Source organism: Ruditapes philippinarum, unplaced genomic scaffold (genome assembly GCF_026571515.1).
Source record: "Ruditapes philippinarum isolate M1 unplaced genomic scaffold, ASM2657151v2 ctg5214_1_1_1_1, whole genome shotgun sequence".
NCBI classification, from domain to species: domain Eukaryota; kingdom Metazoa; phylum Mollusca; class Bivalvia; order Venerida; family Veneridae; genus Ruditapes; species Ruditapes philippinarum.
Window position 1 is genome coordinate 85,279 of NW_026862440.1, and position 21,390 is coordinate 106,668.

Sequence of the window (21,390 nt, forward strand, 5' to 3'; positions counted from 1 at the left end):
AAATTCTACAGAAATTTATTCAACTTTGAAATAAATAACTATGGTATGTAAACATCCATAATTTAACATGAACGTATTTTTACTAAAACCAAGCAAAATAACATGGGAACAATTCTACACATAACTCTTCTCTTACTCCAGTACTTATTATTTTAACCCCAGTCTTTTAAAACCATACCTGGATAGCTTTCACTTGTCAACATCCATACACTTTGACCATTTAGCAAATGTTTTACTACTCTACTGCTGGCAGCTCAATTTTTTTTGTATTTTGATCTTGATATACCTTAAATTTTGAATGGACTGTAACAAAATGCATCCCACAAATTCAGCCGGATAAGGGTACAAAACATAAAAAGTTTGGATGGCATAAACTGTAAATGTAAAATTGATATATTAATTTGCAAGTTAACATAAATGTATAATGTCATTGTATATCTATAATCAATGGTTTGTATCAAGAGTTTTCACAAGTAAACGAATTCATTCCAATTGAAGGTGTATACGAGATTGAAACATATCATTATTCTAGTTCGATGATATAAATATTGTCATTGAAGTCACATGTTACAATAATGTTGTTGTTTACTTTGTCAAAGAGCATATTAATAGGACTCTTCAAACCAGGATCTGCTGCAATCAACTCTCCAAGACATTTTCCATCTTTATTGAACATCACAATATTATCGGAAGTATAACCACACAAGAAGACAGTGCCATCATCAGCTACACAAACACCTCGAGTTTTAACCAACTTTCCATCCTGAAGTTCTCTCAAAACTGTACCATCCTTGTTCAAACAAACAGCACCATCAGAGGCATTTGTAACAATCACCATGTCACCAGAAACAGCCATATGTTGAACACAAGTAATTTTAACGTTATTTTTGAATATATCATTATTATTTATCTTTTTTGCGAGTGTCCCTGCTGTATTGTATATATAAATTCTATCTGCTATGGAAAGCCATATGCCGTCATCAACACATATCATTCCGTAAAGACCTCCATCTGCTACTGAAATAATTCTTGTCTTGGTAAGATTTGACAATTTAGTTGATATAAACTGGACTTTGCTGTTAGCCATCTTTACAGCTATTTCATTTTTACTGATGAAACATATACCTCTAGGTGAAGCTTCAATGTCACAAACATTTATTATAAGGTAGTCTACGTTTAGTTCTTTTATTTTATTATTTCCACTGTCAGCAACAAGGATATGCTTGTCAGGGAGTTGGCATATATCCATTATTCTACATCGCGATGCATCGTTGTCCATTTTCACATTGATTTCTCTCTTCGACTTTATTCTGTAGCGTTTTGGTTCAGAAACTTTCTTGCCACCATCGTCTGATATCACCTGACCTAAAACATTTGCAGCCATGACCAAACTATCCAAATTTGTATCACTTGTGTAATATAAGGAAAATGTACCATCAGATGCAATACTTGTTTGTAAATTTAAGGCGTCTGTAGCAGCTTTCCTCATCAATTTCATGTGAACAAATTGTTGCTGTATATCAAGGTTGGTTACCGTTTGCAGCTGCTTTTCATTTTCTTCTAAATCCTTTATTTTGCAAGAAGTTTGGCCGATGCTCAAATTAAGTTTTTCCTTCAAGGAGGCATGCTTCTCATTTAAAGAATCTTCTGTCCTTATCTTTATTTGACGGATATGCTCTACTAACTTCATTTCAGTACTATCCAGTTTGTCTTGGATTACCTTCCTCTGCTTATCAATGGATGTAAGGTTACCATTTTGTTTGTTTACCGTGACACTCAAGACGTCTTTTGCCTTCTTTGTTTCGTATAACAATTGTTGAATCTCTGTCTGATTTACACACGATTTAGACACGGCCTCTATTTTGTTAACGCCCTCACATAATCTTTAATAAGAAAATAATTATAAAATGATTTATAATTTAGTTTTGTAGTTATTTCAAATACACTTAATATCTATACAATATGCAAGTTGCAATTAATGCATAAGAATGCCAATCTGATTGAAGTTGTAGAACATTACTATATTAATTTGACAAAAATGTATCAACTTAAACTACTTCTAAATTTGCATATAATAATACCAAATGTCTATACCTATGTTCTGTAGCAATGCACATAACACAATAAACCATGTCATGTGTTTTGCAGTACATTTCAATGTCACGATCTTGGTGGTAATGGCATTTGGCCTTGGCAACAACTAAGCATTGTTTGGCTGCATTCTTATCAACAAGCACATGTCTCTTTGTAGCCTTTAGCCGACCATGATGCTGACTACAAGTGATACAAAGGTACTCCTGGCAGTCAGGACAATATTTGATAGCCTCTTCTCTTATATTGTCTTCTCCACAAGGTGTGCATGTGAGATCAAAGTCAGCATCAGAACCATCTTTTAATAACTGTTTTTCACCTCCTTCAGCCATTTTACAGTCCTGTATGAAATAAATATAACCACATGTGTGTGAATTCTGGAAAGCAAAATGTCAGTTATAACATATTTTTACTACTTAAATTATGACTGATATTTTATTAACCAACCTTCTAAAATAAAGCATGCGAATAGTATTTTTAACATCTTTACATTTAACAGGGCTCAACTATAATTTTGTTATGACATGAAAGGACTTAAATATTTTCCAGAGATTTGTGTATCGTTTGATCAGGATCAGGACCAATATTTCAGATCATTCTCTCACCTCTTTTTTTGCCAGAATACTCAATTTGGCTATGCAAAATGGCCCAAAATGAAACGTGTTGCATGCTTATCGCTCAAATCGGCCTAGAATCGCACAACAAAAAAATCGATATCTAATTTAAATTTGAGCATATTCATTTATCTTCCTTTAATTTCTTTTCCATTTTAAGTGTTTCATTTGATTTGTGTTACAATTTCAAATTTTATGTTTTTAACGCTTTTGATCTCAGTGGAGCTCATTTATTTTTGAATTAAAAAGTCACTTTAATAAATATTTCAATGAATAAGATCAATGGAAAGAGTATGGTTTCTCATGTGTCTTGTTTGTTAACAATGAGGACAGTTAATTGCATCAGAATGATTATCAATGATTAAAAGTTGATATCCCTGAATATAAAAAAGGCGAGGCGTTTCATTACTGTCAAAATCATATATTTGTGTCTATGACGTCTAGAATGTCTACATGCCTTTCTTTACACAAAAATTACAAAGAAATTATTAACTGACTCTACCATGTTTATGTCTCCCGTTAATGTCACTTATGGAATAAACGCCAACGTATGACAATCCAATTATTTCGAAAGTACTCGATAACCTTAAAATACGAACATTTTTGTCTTGAAAAGTTGTTTAAAAAAACTTTTTGTTAAATATTATGGTAAAGAGTGTAACTTTTCAAACCACAATTATTGAATGTGGGAGATAATTACAGTAACTCCTGATTTTAAAAGAATACATTTGATAGTATTTTAAAAAGATTTATTGAGTGCCTATTATGTCTAATGCTAATATTATATATACTTATTTGACATATAACAGAATACAACACATTTATCCTAGAATTTACTTCCTAAAACATGATATGTAACTCAAGCATGCGCCTTTATTTACAAGATAACACCTTACGATTTATAACGTTTTTTCCCTCGGCCAATCGGCCGGAACTATGCAACAAGGGACTAAGCAACTTTTATCTGTAATTGATAGCCCCGATATACAATTAATTTCATATAATCTCACCCAGAGAACATGTAAGTTTTAACAAAGTTTACAAATAAATGGATGGAATCATTTATGTTGACATTACAGCAAGCACACAATACCTCAACATATACAACAAAAATGTATTGTAAATAACGCATTTAATTCTTAAGATGTAATTTAGCAAAATGAAAATGATAACATATCTTACATCCTTGACAACCAAAGTCAAACTACACTGTATTTTTTATCATTAGGCAATGAGTAGAATGATTCATACAAGACACGAATCAAAAATTGATTAATGTACTTCACTATAGCAATTTTGCATTTTTTTCATGCCGTTAATGGCGAAATTGTTTAATTTAGCTTTTTGTATTTTCTGATCGAAGAGCAGTAAATACAAAGCGGACATTCAATCTCTGACGACAAACCTAACAACAAATAGTTCTCAAAACAGCTTAAATCTAGCGATTTAAAAGAAAGAAATATTCTTATTTTGTTACAAGTATCCAACAAATTACAACTCATTCAAAGTTTAAAAGAAGAGTTGGCTTATAGAATTGTCAATAAATGCACAATCACAAATTACACGGATGAATATGGTTTAAATCAATAAAAATACTATTTTTAGCGATGTCGATTACCGAATACTACACAAATAAATCTGACTGCCGAGTGGAATATAAAGGTTCTACATATCGGACTGTTTGGGCGAGAAGATTTTCGCTAAAATATTTACTTCAATTTTAAACAGGTTTATCCTGAACAAAATACCTCGAAATAAATAAGGATTACAAAACCGAAATGCAATGGAAGTTCTAAATTTAGAATGACTTGATTTTATTCAGGCATTGTTTGTATAACTTCTCCGTGATACAGGGGTAACGCGCTCGTTTTGTGTGTGAGAGGTCCGGAGTTTAAATCCCAGTCGAGGCATCTTTTTTTCAAATTCTTTTTTAAGTGTTAAAGAAGAAGCCATGATATGCAAGGATAAAGTGTGGCTGTCATAGAAAATGAACATAAATGATTTTTTGATGCAACTCTAGTTATGCAAAATTCCGTATGTATCAAACTCTGGTGCCTCTAACACATATATAGTACGATTTAGATTACAAAGACAGAGCTTGCAGCCCTTTGATTATGAATATGTAAGTCTTTGTATATTTTCCTCATCATAATCAATAGGCGAATGTAGGACAAAACCCCTTATGTCAAAACTCCACACCTCATAAGTTAATAGATTGAATAAAACCCCACACCTGAATTTTATAGAGTGGACAAAACCCCACACCTTCTACACTACTTTAACACTGTTAAGTTGAAACCGAAACAAGATAAAATAAACTTAAGATATATCCATCAGTCCATGACCTCATTTTGAAAACAAAATCGATAAAGAAATTTTTAAGCCTGAAAGAGATTTATAAAAAGTAGAATTCAGTCAAAAGAATAAAATAAATTGTGTATCGATATACCTAATTTTCAACACAAACATTAAAAAACAACAACATTAAACTAGAAAGTTTTACCTTGTCCTGAAAGAAGTTAAATTCTTGTTTCGGTTTGATAGTTATGGCGGTTAACATCACATGTTTATCAAGCGACGTAAACAGCTAGTTAAGGTCGCATTAATTCTAGATAGTATAAGTTTTGCAAAAGTTTGTTTGAAGTGTATCGTTACAAATAAACATATGTACATGTATTTAAGCGTAATCATTTAAATATTTAACCATCATACCGTCTTTTATTATTTGATTATCTGTATCTTAAATAATGTTTAAACGTAAAAAACCAACATGCAAACATTTTTGATAATAATATATAAAATTGATAAAATACTCATTTAACCGTCCAACCATAGGTTACTATAATAACGATAGATTAGTAAATACTACATTTGAATGAGAAAGTATGCAAGTTTTGTTTTACCTCAAGCTAGGTTACCTTTCCAAAACACAGTCAAGAATTCATTCTTTACATCTATGATCATGATTTGACTTAGGCATACTTGCATCGTGTTTAAATGGGATATGACAATTTTTGTAATATCTATTTATATCATTAAATGATTGTTTAAACAGATATTGGATATGTAATCATCCTTTTATGTCGTCACTAATTAATGATAGTTGTCTGTGATACGCAACCTTTGATCCACTCTCGAAACTATGTTTTTGTCCTGCCAATGATTGTCTTGTGTAGGACACACGCATCGTTTTTAACTTTTATTTGGTTATTGATAGAAAAAAAACAGACTTTTTCAATGATCATTGCTATATCAACAAAGCTGTATAAGTTGCAAATTCTTAATCATATCAAATATCTAATTCTGCATAGCCATGAAATCGACCGAAGCGTTTAAGAAGCGTTTGTCATGCTTGGTCGCTACCTGTTGGATTACTGTTGTCACGCCAGCATTGTTTTCAGTCAGAGATGCCCGACCTATTTAGACATTCTTGATGCATTTGCATTTGTTTCGTTCAATTTTTATCTTTTCGTTTATTTCTATCTTCTTCTTTTTTTTATATTTTTTACAAATAACGAAGTGAAATAAAATGAAGTACACTTTATCAATTATTATCATTAGAAATAATGACATATCTTTTTAGAGAAAAAATTTTCTTCATAAAGCGACAGCAACTATATAAACGTCACGATTATCCAATTAAAAGTTTTACAAACGCAATATTGAGAAATATTGATAAAATAAAACGCTTTTTTTTTCATTTTCTGTATTTTCACTGCAGTGAAGCATATTTTCCGTATAAACCTTTTTACGACGCGGTCCGTTGCTATTAAGAATTGACCGAAAGTAGTATTTTCTCGCGCATGCGCAATTTGCGTAGGGAAAAAAGAGCATGGCCCTACATAGAAATGTAGTGAGAGTAATAGAGTCAATTTAGTGAAATAGGGATATAATATCTACATTACATTTTGATAGGAGTTAGAAATAATTTTTTACAAACAATTTTTGTTCATAGAAAAGAATAATAATGGAATTAATATCTACTGCAGTACATTACATTTTGAAAGGAGATAAAAAAATTGTTCATAAGGAAAGGATAATAATTATATGTTTATAATAAGAATAACATTTAAAAGGTGCTGAAAACTAATGTTAAACTCTAATTCTGCTATGCAGCCATGTTGAAATGTTTACCCATTTGTTATTGCTCAATTTGTTTGTCTATTTATGTTATCATCTACTGTGTTATAGTACTTTTTATATGTTATATACATGTACTGGTGAATTGGTTTTTATTTATTACAATTTTGTTATTGAACCCACCAAAATTAAAACCTTAAATAACCTTTTATCAAATAATCACTTATTATTGTAAAGCTAGTCCAGCATATATATAACAATTGATCCTAGAAAATATTTAGCGTAAAATTATAATCTGCCTAAAATATAAAAAGACTGTACCACTCTTTTGATTAGTTGAATGTTACTGCTAAATTCTAATGGATATTAACATAATTTTCCTTGGTCCACATGAGTCATATATCTATCCTTTGTGTGAAGCATTGTAGCAAAATGTTAACTTATTTTGACTTTCACCTTTTCACTCAACATATTATACCCTTGGTTGGTCATAATGTCACTTGAGTGAGTATCATTAGATTCATTTTCATTTTCAAAACTTTTCCGCTATCAACAATAATTGTGTATTTGATTTTAATCTACCATTTTAACACATGATAGCCTTGGAAATTTAATTTTCATTTATGGTTCCATATTGTGCCAAAATATATATCAACATCTTTTTTTCAAATTTGTAAAGTGTGTGAGAAGCAAAATATTAGCTTCATAAAATTATTTATTGTAGACAGTTTTTTCTTCAATTTGAAAACCTTTTCCAGCAAACATTGAAATTGTTTTATTTCAAAAAATTATTTCAATTTCTTTATGCAAAAGTACTCCCTTTTCCATTAAAAACTTTTTTCCTAAGCTTCTTAAAAATAATTATAATATTTTTCTTATGGTTTCATATTTCTTGTAAAACTTTCAAAAAGTCATGTAAAATATCTTTCATCAGGAATTCATCATGTACTTTCAACAATGCTTTTAAAATACCAGTTGTTTTGTGTTTCAAATAACTGTTGTTTTTTTGTGTGTGAAATAAATGACTTTTCACTTGGTTTTTCAATAATCTTTGTGACAGTTTTGTAAAATTATATAAAATTTTCTCTCTTTATTGCAAGAAAATCATTACCTAAATGAATAAAGTTTATTTGATAAAGTTCTGTGTTGCGCTAATGTTTAGAATTATGTGTAGTAAGTTTCAATTACAAAGGGACACTATAAGAAAATACACTGTCACACTTCTCACAGGGATTACCTCCCTTGGCAGAGTGAACTGGTAAGGTGAGATCAATGAATAAGAGATGGGTACAATATAAGATGTTATTTGATATTGCAAAACTCTGAAGGCAAGAAACATTGTTAGTCAATAACTTATTTTTTATTTATAGAACATATTGAAAGAGGAGAAATTTAAAGATGCATTTTTATTTTTGATGACAACAGTCAGACATTTTCATTTTATGGCGATTTCATCTTGACTATATTGTTTCCTCATTGCATTTCATGTTATTTTTTTGAAAATTATTAAAACCATTAGAAATTTAACGTTTTTTTTGTTGCATTTGTTGACCTATAAATGGAAAGTGATGAGAATGAGTACCACTTGCCAAAGTAAGCCAATGAAATTTGCTTACAACAATCAACTTGATCATAACAAGTAAGTCCAATAATACTGGGACATGAGGCCTGTTTTGTTTGTCAACATTAAACATTAACTGGTTAAATGACTGAGAAGTATTTTTTTTAATTGCAAAAATTTGACAAATCAGCGTTTTTAGCCCCACTTCGAAGAAGAGTAGAAAATGCCTCCACCTTAGCGGACATATAACATCATAAGGATGATTAAAACATTTTTCAGACAAATGTCTTGATTGGGTCGCTACTCTGATTGAAAGATTAACAAATTTACATTCGGTCGTATATTGCCCAGCCTTTGGGTTATTTTTCTGCTAAGATCAAAGTATCAACGATTGTCAAATCTGATCACCTATAACTCGCAATACTTGTTCTGTTTTAAAATTGGAATGTATTTCAATATGACCCATCACCCGGTGACATTTGTTTTCACAGACAGGGGAATTAACACATTGCATTCTGTATATATATTTGATGTATATTATGACCTTGTTACTTGACTTTTAAAAATGTGATTTTAACGAATGGCCAATATTTAGTATTATAGGCTTGAATGAGTCGCCACAATTTTGTTCGATCAAAGGTAATGACAGCAAAGCTATTGTTTCCTTTTTTCCACAAGTAGTCTCTATCAATTCTCCATCAATTCTTTTCAAAATATTTACAAACATCTGTGATAGTCTTCTTAGAACATTACTTATGTATTACATGGCATTTGAAGTTGCCGTAGTATAGGTCATTCCGACTAAATTTCCTACTTTGTTCATGAAACCCCCATTGCTAAGCTCTGCACTTAGATGGTATTTTAGGTCACTAGTTAATTACGAGGCTTATGACATTGCTCATTAAGTCGACTTTACGAAGTATATCAAGAGCTGTCCTACTCGCCCCCAACGTCGGCGTTCGCGTCCAGATTAAAGTTTTGGTGCAGTAAAATATTTTTCACTATAACTTTTTTCATTTCTTAAGGTATCAACTTCGAATATATGTTCCTTATCATAAACCACATCTTATGTGATAAGGTTCATAACTCTTGAATCAATATTTTTTTAATTATCTCCCTTTGAACTTTGAATTTCCTTCTTTACTTTTAAGGTACATTGTATCTACTTCAAACTTCCAATATATATTTTTTTTCCATTACATACATGTTGTTTGACAAGGTTCATAACTTTAAACTTGACTATTTCCAGAATCATTCCCCTTGAATTTGGAATTTATGTTAACAAATATATATTTTTTACTATAACTTCTTGTCATATAGAGTTATTAAACTGAAGCTCCTGTATTCCCAGAATTATTTCCATTTAATTTTGGAACTTAAAATCATTTTAAGTTGATTTTTTTATAGAATTATCTTTGTTATTACAAATGGTATCTACTCTAGACTTAAGATAAATAATTTTTCTTTTTCATTACTCACATCATGCATGACAAAGTTCCTAACTATAGCATCTTTTTCAAGAGTCATTTCCTCTTTGAACTTATGATTTTACTTTAAAAACTTCAAATTCATTTCGCTGTTATAATTTTTGTTTTTAAAGGGATTTACTTTATATTTCAAAGTGCTGTCTTTTCCATTAAAACAAATGTCTGTTAAACATTTATTGACAAGATTATATGCATATTATGTTGTGCAAAATAAAAAACATTTGATTATATCAGAAATGATTTTTCTTTCATAGTTTTTTCTTCCTTACTGCAGCCAGTATTTAACTAGTTGAGCTTCGCTGTCTTCTGTGACAGCTCTTATTTTTGATGGAGTTAATCGTGCATTTCCATGAACATTATCATCAGAGATCATACTGGTAGTAGCTACGGAGAGATATATAGGCCATCATTGCTTTTGCTCGCTGTAGGGCGGGGATTAGGAAAGGCGTGGGAATGGGGTGTGGTAGGAAATTTGAAGTTTTTATAACATTTTTATAATAAAATAGCATTACAGGTGATCACTATATAAAAAGAAAATTTATTCCGGTTTTATAATATATAACTATGGTATGTATACATTTATGATTTACATGACTTATCTTGGATGTAATCAAAAATATACATGTGCATACACACTTTCAATGTTTTTTTTTTGTGAATATTCATCTACCTTTGTTTCTTAAACCAAGCAAAAAGTATTATGTTAAAAATTCTACATAACTTTTCTCTTTACTTATAATTTTAACCCCAAGTCTTTAAAAACCATAACTGAATAGCATTTACAGGTCAACATCAATGTAATTTGACTAGTGTCGCAGGCTTTTAATTACTCTACTGCTGGTAGCTCTCTTATTTTTAAATTTTGATCATGAAATCTCTTTAACTTTGAATGGACTGTAACAAAATGCATCACGTTAATTCAGCTGTATAAGGGTACAAACATGAAATTTTGAATTGAATACATTGTAAATGTAAAATTGATCTATTAGTTTGCAAGTTATACATGTATGTTAGTTTGCAAGTTATACATGTATTTTGCCATTATATATTTATAATTAATGGTATGATATAAAGTATAATATTTTGTAATCAATGGTTTTCACAAGTAAATGAATATCTTAATATAGAATGAGTATACGAGGTTGATTATACTGAAACATACTATTATTCCAGTTCTATGACAAAGATATTGTTATTGTTATCACATATTACAACAATGTTGTTGTTAACGTTGTCAAACAACATATTAACAGGGCATTTCAAACCAGGATCTGATGCAATCAACTCTCCAAGACATTTTCCCTCTTTACTGAACATCACAATATTATCGGAAGCATAACCACACAAAAAGACGGTGCCATCATCAGCTACACAAACACCTCGAGTTATACGCAGCTTTTGATCCCGAAGTTCTTTCAAAACTGTACCATCCTTATTCAAACACACAGCACCATCACAAAAATCTGTCACAATAACCGTGTCACCCGAACCGGCCATATGTTGAATAAAGATTGATTTAAATTTCGTCTGGGGTGAATTATTTTCACCTATCCTTTTTGTACGTTTTCCTTTTATATTGTATATATTAATGCCATGTGTTCTAGAAACCCACATTTTCTTGTCAAAATACATCAATCCGTAACCTCCACCTTCTATTGAAATAACTCTTGTCTTATTAAGATTTGATGATCCAGTTGAGATGAACTGGATTTGATTGTTAGCCATTTTCACAGCTATTTCGTCTTTACTGATACAGCATATACCTGTAGGGGAATCATCAAGGTCACATGTGTTTGTTATTTTGTAGTTTACATCCAGTTGTTTGACTTTCTTATTGCCAAAGTCAGCAACAAGAATCTGCCCATCAGTGAGTTGGCAGATATCTGCTATGCTACATTTTGATGCATCGTTTTCCATTTTCACATATACTTTTCTCTTCGACTTTATTCTGTTGTGTTTTGGTTCACAAACTTTCTTGGCACTATCGTCTGACATCACTTGATCTAAAGCATTTGCTGCCAAGACCAAACTTTCCAACTGTTCGTCACCTGTGAAAGAAATGGGCTTTGTACCATCAGACCCAATGCTTGTTTCTAACTTTAAAGCGTCTGTAGCAGTTTTCCTCATTAATTTCATTTGAACAAATTGTTGTTCTACATCAAGGTTGCAAATTGTTCGCAGATGCTCTTCATTTACTTTCAACTCCTTTATTTTGCAAGAAGACCGGCTGATGCTCAAATTGATTTTTTTCTTCAAAGAAGCATGCTTCTCATTTAAAGAATCTTCTGTCCTTATCTTTATTTGACGGATTTGCTCTATCAACTTCATTTCAGTACCATCCAGTTTTTCTTGGATTATCTCCCTCTGCTTATCAATACATGTAATATTATCATTTTGTTTAATTACCGTGGCACTCAAGACGTCATTTGCCTTCTTTGTTTCGTCTAACAATTGTTGAATCTCTGTCTGATTTACATACGATTTAGGCACGGCTTCTATTTTGTTTACGCCCTCACACAATCTTGAATAAGAAAATAACTATTATATGATTTATGATTTAGTTCCGTAGTTATTTTGAATACACTTAATATCTATAAAACATGCAAGTTGCAATCAATGCATAATTATGGTAAACTGATTGAATTTGTAGCACGTAAATATATTCATATGACAAATAATGTACCAAATTGAACAACTACTTATGTTAAATAAATTTGCATATAATAATACCATGTGTATAACATTTAACTATACCCATGTTCTGTATCAATGCACATAACACAATAAACCATGTCATGTGTTTTGCAGTACATCTTAATGTCACGATCTGGATGGTAGTGACATTTGGCCTTGGCAACAACTAAGCATTGTTTGGCAGCATTCATATCCACAACCACATGTCCCTTTGTAGCCTTTAGTCGACCATGATGTTGAGTACAGTTGATACAAAGGTACTCCTGGCATTCAGGACAATATTTGATAGCCTCTTCTCTTATATTGTCTTCTCCACAAGGTGTGCATGTGAGATCCAAGTCAGCATCAGAACCATCTTTCATTAATTGTGTTCCACCTCCTTCAGCCATTTTACAGTCCTGTATAAAATAGATAAGACAACATATGTGTGTATCTTATTGACTCTCCTGGAAATCATTATGCCGGTTTTACGTGTTTTTAAGTACTTCAGTTATGAACTGACATTTTGTAAACCAACCTTCTAAAATATAGCATACATATAGTATTTTTCACATCTTTACATTTAACGGGGCTCAACTATAATTGTTTTATGACATGAAAGGATTGGAAAATTTTCCAGAGATTTGTGTATCATTTTAAAAGGATCTGGACCAATATTTCAGATCATTCTCTCACCTCTTTTTTCCTGAATACTCAATTCGGTTATGCAAAATGCCCAAACAATGAAATATGTTGCAATGCTTATCGCTCAAATCGGCTTAGAATCGCACAAAACATCGATATCTAATTTAAATTTGAGAATATTTATTTATCTTCCTTTAATTCCCTTTTCATTTTAAGTGTTTTATCTGATTTATGTTACAATTTCAAATTTTATGCTTTTTACGCTTTTTATCTCAGTGAAGCTGATTTAATTTTAAATCATAAAGTCACTTTAATAAATATTTCAATAAATAAGAATGGCTTTTCATATTTGTCTTATTTGTTTACATGAAGGGCAGTAAATTGCATCTGAATATAAGAAAGAGGCGAGGTGTTTCATTACTAGCAAAAACATATATTTGTGTAACGCATCGGACCATATATCATATAGAAGATAGCAAAATGACAATTTTAAGATGCTTTTGATATTTTCAAAAACAATATGTACAACTGAAAAAAGTGCAAGTCAGTCCCCCAACTGATAAAACAAGAATTCATTGTGAATAACACATTTCATTCTTAATTCAAACTACACTGTATTTGTTTTATCATTAGGCAATGAGATATGAAACTATATTTTTCTAAAATTTACACTCTGCAGTGATAAATGAAAGTAAAATGATTTATACAAGCTTTATTATTGCACATTATTCTTCCTCTGGCCAACTACGACATAGATAAGTTCAGTACAGTTCTGACACAGATATATCGGACACACTTTTCTTAAAGCTACATGCATCCAGATGAACCAAAATAGTTCAGGAAAATCAAACTAGTGAAAAATGTAAGATTTTAAGAATAGTAAATAGGGTCAAGATTCAAGTGATATTTGGCATGTTATGTGCTATTAATGACTGATTTTACAATATTCTTCAACATACGTATTTCTACTGTGTGACTTATAGCAAGTTCTTAAACTAATGATTATACAATGCTATATATTTATCTTTCACGCCTTAATTTAATGTCGAGCATGCTTCAATGAGCTTTTTAAATTCAGTCAGCGTTTGTACATTTTCCTCTTCATGATCAATATGCTCAATATTTTTCATGATAGCCGAGAGATCTGTATGAATTACATCACATATGGATCAGTTTAAAATATTTGTAAATTGACATTTATTTTAAGTATAAATAGCCGAATTGAATACTCAATATGTTGCTTTTACGCTTCAAATTCTCAAATGTACCATCGAACTTTACATATATTTAAAGGTGATATGTGAACCGTTCACCGAAATAGTTATAAATTGCATTGAGTTTATCGTTGTTTTCTACAACACTGTTTAGTTGAAACCGAAAACAAGACAAAATACACGTAAGGTGTATCCATGACCTCCTTTTCAGAACAATATAGCTGTGATCGATAAAACACAAAGAAATTTTTAAGCCAGAAATAGACTTATACAGTGAACATTTCAGTCCTTTTTTACTTGCCTTGTTAATTAATTCGGTTATTTTTTTTTTAGATATTATGTAAAATTTCTCTTAATTTGAACACTTAAATACCTTTCATGCATGATTTTCTCTCCTTTAAAAGCAAAATAATCGTTAATTCACAATTTTAATAGAAATTTAATTTTCCTTGTGTATAAACTTTAACCCTTAAATTTCTTAAAAACAAACGTTGGGAAAAAAAACAGCATCGAACTAAAAAATTTAAAAGCTTTTACCCTTGGGGCCCCAAAAAAAGTTTTTTTTCTTGTTTCGGTTTTTAAAAATTAATGGGCCGTTGTTAAACGTTGTTTTTAGGGTTTTCAAATTGTTTTTCTAGGCCCCAACGTAAACAGCTTTGGGTTTAAAGGGGAATTCCCCTTGTTAAACGAATTTTTTTTAATTTTTCAAAATTTGGTTTTTTAAATTACAATTTAAAAAAATATGTAAAATTTTAAATGCCACCCAAAGGGCATTTAAATTTTTAAAATTTTTAAAATTATTTATATCTCTTTTTTAAAGTGATTTTTGAAATTGAATCTTTTAAAAAATTTTCAAAGGGTACTATTAGGGTTTTAAAAAAATAAAAAACAACATTCAACATTTTTGATAATAACATAATGATGACATACATAATAATTTTTCATTATTATTAACTTATTAAAAACCCTATCTTACTAAAATAACGTTATAATTCTAGTAAAAACTACATTTGAATGAGAAATTATGCAAGTTTGTTTTACTTCAAGGTTACCTTTCCAAAAACATAGTAAAGATTTTATTCTACAAAACCTATGGCCATGATATCGATTGGATTGAGGCATATTGACTTCGTGTTTAAATGGGATATGACAATTTTTGTAAAATCTATTAATATCATTAAATGATTGTTTTACCTAATATTAAATATGTATAATCATCCTTTAATTAAAAACATGTCTTCACTTATAGCCCTCTATGATACGCAATGTTTATAACCTTTGTCACACGCATCGTTTTATAAATTTGATTTGGCATTCACACACCGCTTTTAAATGGGAAACACGTTTGTGTTAATAGATTCCTATGAAAATTGCTATATTAACAAAATTCAGCTGTATGATTTGCAAATTTTTAATCATATCAAATATCTAATTCTGCATATAACCCTGAAATAGGGACCTGTAACAACAGGTTCAATCAAACGAAGCGTTTAAGAAGCATTAAACATTTTTATCTTGTCATGCTTGGCCATGTGACATTAAAAGTACACTCTTTAGAAATATATGGGTCAAATGAATGTTTACGAAACAAACGGAGAGAAGTATCAATATACGAGGGATGTTCGAAATGTATTGCTTATTTCTATCTGCAGACTTCAAATTTCAAGTTAGCTCAAAAGTGTTCATTTCATGCCACTCCCCGTGGCTAGAAAATGCGAAGTTTCGGCCGATTTATTCACTTCTTGAAGGCGTCACGGTACGCTGATTTGGGCACAGTAATAAGGTACTGATGAATGTCAGATCCAAGTGCCTGTCGGGACTTGTATTTCCTCCCAGCAAGGAAGAAATTCAATTTCGGAAACAAAAAGAAATCATATGGGGCAAGGTCTGGAGAATACGGGGGGTGTGTGTGTGAGGCAAAACAGTTACGTTTTCTTTTTTTCAAAAACGCCGAAACTATTGCGGAGGTATGAGCGGGGGCAATGTCATGTAGAAGACGGATATGTTTAAAACCAGTGACAGGGCGTCTTTTGTTATAATACATTTTCAGTTTCTTAAGGACTATGTCTTTGTAGTACTTCCCAGTGATACTTTTGCCCTTTTTCATCGGCACTTTTATTGCGACTCCTTCATCAGAGAAGAAAATTGCATTCAAAGACCGTTTGGTAATTATAGGGCGTTTGTTGTGTTTAGTGGCCCGGATTTTGTTGCTAACTTTTCTGACGGGCTCAAAATAATGGACCCAAGATTCATCACCTGTGACGACATTGGCAAAATGTTTATTGTCATATTTTGGAAACATTTGAAGCAGCCTTTTGGTCACCTTAACTAGTTGCCTCTTTTGCTCATCGGTCAACAGATGTAGCACCCATCTAGCAGAAATCTTTCTGACTTTCAAATGCTTCTTCAAAGTAAAGTGACCCGTTAATAGTGATATGCCTACCTTTCATGCAATATCACGAACTGTAAATCTGGCATCTCCTTCAATGATATCCTTTATGTTGGAAACGATTTCGTTACGAGATGCAGATTTTGGCCTACCTGATTTTGGTGCATTTTTGATGCACTCTTCATCAGACTCAAATTTCTTTTTCCATCGCCTAACTGTGTCATAAGACACACAAGAAGGCACATAAGCAGTAGAGAGTTCAGCCATCAACTGCGTCAAAAAGCAACCCAGTTTTGAGCGAGCTTTGATGTAAGCCCGTATTTCATCTTTTTGTCGACGCAGAAACCAACCATTTTTACTACAGAGGGTATTTAAATGGCAAATTGTTTGTCTTACACCTAGTCTAACATGTACATTTATACACCGTTGTTTAGGTATTTAATTACCCTATACAGTTTTATCGTGTCCCACGTGGATCACGAGATAAAGGACAGTAAGCAATTCTTTTCGAACAGACCTCGTAGCAGTAGAACATGTAATTTAGCATAATGCAGTGACGATAATGAAAACGGTTATTGATATAAAACTATAAAAATTAAGCATGAACAATACGTTTTTTGCGGAGATTATCTTCTTCATTTACTTCCTGTTGTCATTTATCATTTAATTTTTTAAGTGTCAAGAGGTCTTTGTTTTTAACCCCATGCAAGTTCTTATGGTAGCTAGGCGAGGGTTTTCAATTTTGAAGTTCTGAGTTCTGTTTTTTATCTATTTGATATTGCAAACAACTGTTTATATACGGTAACGAATAAATGATACGACAAGCGTCTTTTTAAGAAAAAAAAGTGAGATTTCTTCATAAATTAACAACAGCCGTGTATATAAAACCATGAAAAGTGACGTTACAAACGTGCAGTTTTATAAAAACGGCTGTTTGCAATATAACCCTCGCCTAACGGCTCGAGTTATATTTACAAATACCCGTTTATATAGGGCCATATAACCTGTCAACGATCTTTATAACTGATATTATACACGGCTACTGTCAATGTATGAATTTATGAAGAAATCTCATTTTTCCCTAAATAAAGGACGTTTGCTGTTCTATAAATTCGTCATAAAGTTTTTTGACAGTTGATATGACCGTATATAAACGGTTGTTTGCGATGTAAAATATTATAGGGACATATAACCTGTCAATTTTTTTTGTAATTAATAATATACATATTATTAGCTAAATTGGAAGAAATGACAACGCTGTTTCTTCTATCTAGTGAACAAAACAGAAGCAACATGATATTAAATAAAATTGTCTTCATTCATAGAAAATGTATTTTTTTACAAGAAAGTTATCCATGAATAATTTAACAGAGGTCCGCAGATATGTTTGACTTACAAACCCTTGCTTCCGTTTTTATTTTATTATCAATAAGAAAGGGCATCATTTGATTTAAAAAAAAACAACATTTGTTTCAATAAATCATAAAACAAGCTTGAAAAGTTCATCAAAGTTACAACGAAAGTTTTGTCCCCAAATAAATGTTATATAAGTATTATTAAGTAACGTCATCATAAAACATAAAAATTAATGTCATTGATTGGTTATCTGCAACAGAGCTTCTAAAAGAACTATGATATATTCAAACGAAACGAGTTCAAATGAAAGACATCATATTATATTAGTCCAATCACAAATACATTTCTGTTGTTGGAATTTTCACATGTTACAATTATGTTGTTTTTATGTTGGTCGAAACACATATTAATAGGATTCTTTAAGATAGAATTTCTCCCAAATAACTCTCCAAAACGTATGCCATCTTTGCTAAACATCACAATATTGTTGAAAATATATCCACATAAGAACACTGTACCATCTTCAGCTACACTGACACCCCTACATGCATTCAGTTTCGCATCAGTTCCCCTACATATGTACCATTTTTCCAAACAAACGGCGCGTTTTCAAACGTTTGTCACACTTACTGTTTCATCAGAAACATCTTTGAGCGAGCTGAACAAAGCTATTTTTGAATATTGCTTTACGTGACTTTTTATTGTCTATTCCTTTGATAAATGTTTATTCTATATATTGTGTATGTCAATGTCATCCGACGTTGAAATTCATAACTCCTCGTTGAAATTCCGTAAAATCTCCCACTGGCTATCGAAATAACTCTTGTCTTAGATGTAACAGATATAAACTGGACTTTGTTGTTTTCCATCTTTATAGCTATCTCTTTTCTGTTGATACAACATATACCTGTTGGAGAAGAGTCTATTTTAGTGAAATAGAGAATTAATATGTAATTACATTTTGATAGGAGTTAGAATTTTTTTACAAACGACTTTTGTTCATAGAAAAAATAACAATGGAATTAATTTCTACGTAACATTTTGAAGGGAGATAAAAATAATTTTGTTCATAAGGAAATGATAATGTTTATAACATGAATGACTTTTAAAAGGTGCTGAATACTAATGTTAAATTTTAATTTTGTTAACAGGCTATGCAGCGAAAAGTTGAAAACTGTTGAAAGGTTTACCCATTTGTTATTACTCAATTTGTTTGTCTATTTTTGTTATCATATACTGTTTTATAGGACATTTCATGTTATATACATGTACTGGTGAACTTTTTTTTTATTTATGACTTATTAACTAATCACTTTTTATAATAAAGCATGGTCAGCCGTCACATATGTATAGCCTTACCAGTCAATACACATGATATAATTGTATGATGGGTTGAAATGTGGGGTCCTAAATAAAACGATCCTATATGTCGTAATTAAAGATGTTACATGCATTTAAGTGAAGTTTTATATATATACATAATAATTCTTCTAAAAGAATTTCCAAACATCCAAGAATACGTTAAATATATACAGCAAAATTTAATGCTTATTCACATTATAATTAAACGTTAGCATTTATTTATTTATTGAAAACGCTGGTTAAGACTTTATCGAAAATAAATTTCTTATTGTCTCACTGTATTTACATGATATGTTAAATTCGGTAATATCTTTACAAATAATGCTTTCGGAAACTTCCAAAATTGATAAATATTCATTTGAGCATCAGATTATTATATAAAACCATACAAAATGCATTACAGGATCTTGAAGTATGAATATCATTGGAATATCATTTCCATTTTCAAAACTGGTCCGCTATCAACAATTATTATGTATATTATTTTAATCTACCAGTTAATCTACCAGTTTAACACATGATAGCCCTGGACATTTATTTTTCATATATGGTTCCTTATTGTGCCAAAATATATATCAAGCATTTTTCTTTTCAAATCTATAAAGTTAAACATATGAATGTGTGAGAAGCAAAACATTAGCTTCATAAAATTATTTATAGTAGACAGTTTCTTCTTCAATTTGAAAACATTTTCCAGGAAACATTGAAATTGTTTTGTTTCAAAACATTATTTGAATTATTTTAAACAGAAGTACTCCCTTTTCCATTAAAAACATTTTTCATGAACTTCTTAAAAATAATTATATTATTTTTCTTATGGTTTCATATTTCTTGTAAAAGTTTCAAAAAGTCATGTAAAATATCTTTCAACAATGCATTTAATTTACCAGTTGTTTTGTGTTTTAAATAATTGTTGTTTTTTTGTGTGTGAAATAAATGACTTTTCACTTGGTTTTCCAGTTATAATAGTAAAAGTTTTGTAAAAATTATATAGAATTTTCTCTGTTTATTTCAAGGAAATCATTACATAAATGAATAAAGTTTATTTGATAAAGTTCTGTGTTGCGCTAATGTGTAAAATTATGTTTAATAATTTTTAACTGTCACTACAAAAAGACTCTATAAGAAAGTACAATGTCAAACTCCTCATAGTGATACCCTTCCATGGCAGATTGCACTTATAAAGGGAGATAACTGTATAGGATATTGGTACATGTACGATGTAAGATTTAATTTGATATTGTAAAGCTTTTTAATTTCTGTTCTGATGGCAAGAAACTTGTAAGCCCATACCGGTTGAACTATATATACACCCAGATTATATTTTATGGTTGAAACCAAATTAATATTTTGTTTTTAATTTATAGCGGACATTCCTAATTTCTATAGAGGAGAAAAGATGCATTTTTGTTTTTGATGAAAACTGTCAGACATTTACATTTTATAGTGATTTCATCTTGACTATATTGTTTCCTCATTGTATTTCATGTTATTTTTTAGAAAATTATTAAAACCATTAGATATTTAAAGTGTTTTTATTTCATTTGTTGACCTTTAAATGGATAGTGATGAGAATGTATACCACTTGCCACAATAAGTCAAGCCATTTTGCTTACAAGAAGTAATTCCAATACCCATACATAAAGCCAGGTTTGTTTGTTAACATAAAAAACTAACTGGTTAAATTATTGAGATCGCAAAAAGTAGACCATTTAGCATTTTTAGCCCAAACCTTGAAGAAAGGTAGAAAAGGCCTCCATCTTTCCTCAAACAAATTTACATACGATCGTATATTGCCCCGCCTTTGGGTTGCTCTTAGTTATGTATTTTTTTTCTGCTAAGATCAATGTATCAAAGATTGTCAAATCTGATCACTTTTAACTTGGAATACTTCTTTTGTTTTAAAATTGGAATGCAT

At 30.7% G+C, this 21,390-nt stretch overlaps 2 protein-coding genes across 2 annotated transcripts; both read right to left on the reverse strand.

Moving 5' to 3' along the window:
* Positions 1-5,346, reverse strand: LOC132719076 (uncharacterized). The gene is made up of 3 exons (XM_060702819.1): positions 5,209-5,346; positions 2,095-2,432; positions 1-1,883 (listed from the first exon to the last, which is right to left on the reverse strand). Exons 1-3 carry the CDS (start codon positions 5,263-5,265, stop codon positions 524-526), a joined length of 1,755 nt encoding a protein of 584 aa, XP_060558802.1. The 5' UTR covers positions 5,266-5,346; the 3' UTR covers positions 1-523.
* Positions 5,347-10,066: 4,720 nt separating this feature from the next.
* Positions 10,067-13,392, reverse strand: LOC132719078 (uncharacterized). Its single transcript, XM_060702822.1, has 2 exons — positions 12,588-13,392; positions 10,067-12,354 (listed from the first exon to the last, which is right to left on the reverse strand). Exons 1-2 carry the CDS (start codon positions 12,914-12,916, stop codon positions 10,998-11,000), a joined length of 1,686 nt encoding a protein of 561 aa, XP_060558805.1. The 5' UTR covers positions 12,917-13,392; the 3' UTR covers positions 10,067-10,997.
* Between the last annotated feature and the right edge of the window lie 7,998 nt (positions 13,393-21,390).

Coding starts and splice junctions, on each gene's coding strand:
- LOC132719076 (XM_060702819.1), bottom strand. CDS start 5,265: ATGTTAACCGCCATAACTATCAAACCGAAACAAGAATTTAACTTCTTT. Junction 2,433..5,208: donor TTAACTTCTTTCAGGACAAG/GTAAAACTTTCT, acceptor TATTTCATACAG/GACTGTAAAATGGCTGAAGG. Junction 1,884..2,094: donor TGCATTGCTACAGAACATAG/GTATAGACATTT, acceptor TTCTTATTAAAG/ATTATGTGAGGGCGTTAACA.
- LOC132719078 (XM_060702822.1), bottom strand. CDS start 12,916: ATGGCTGAAGGAGGTGGAACACAATTAATGAAAGATGGTTCTGATGCT. Junction 12,355..12,587: donor TGCATTGATACAGAACATGG/GTATAGTTAAAT, acceptor TTCTTATTCAAG/ATTGTGTGAGGGCGTAAACA.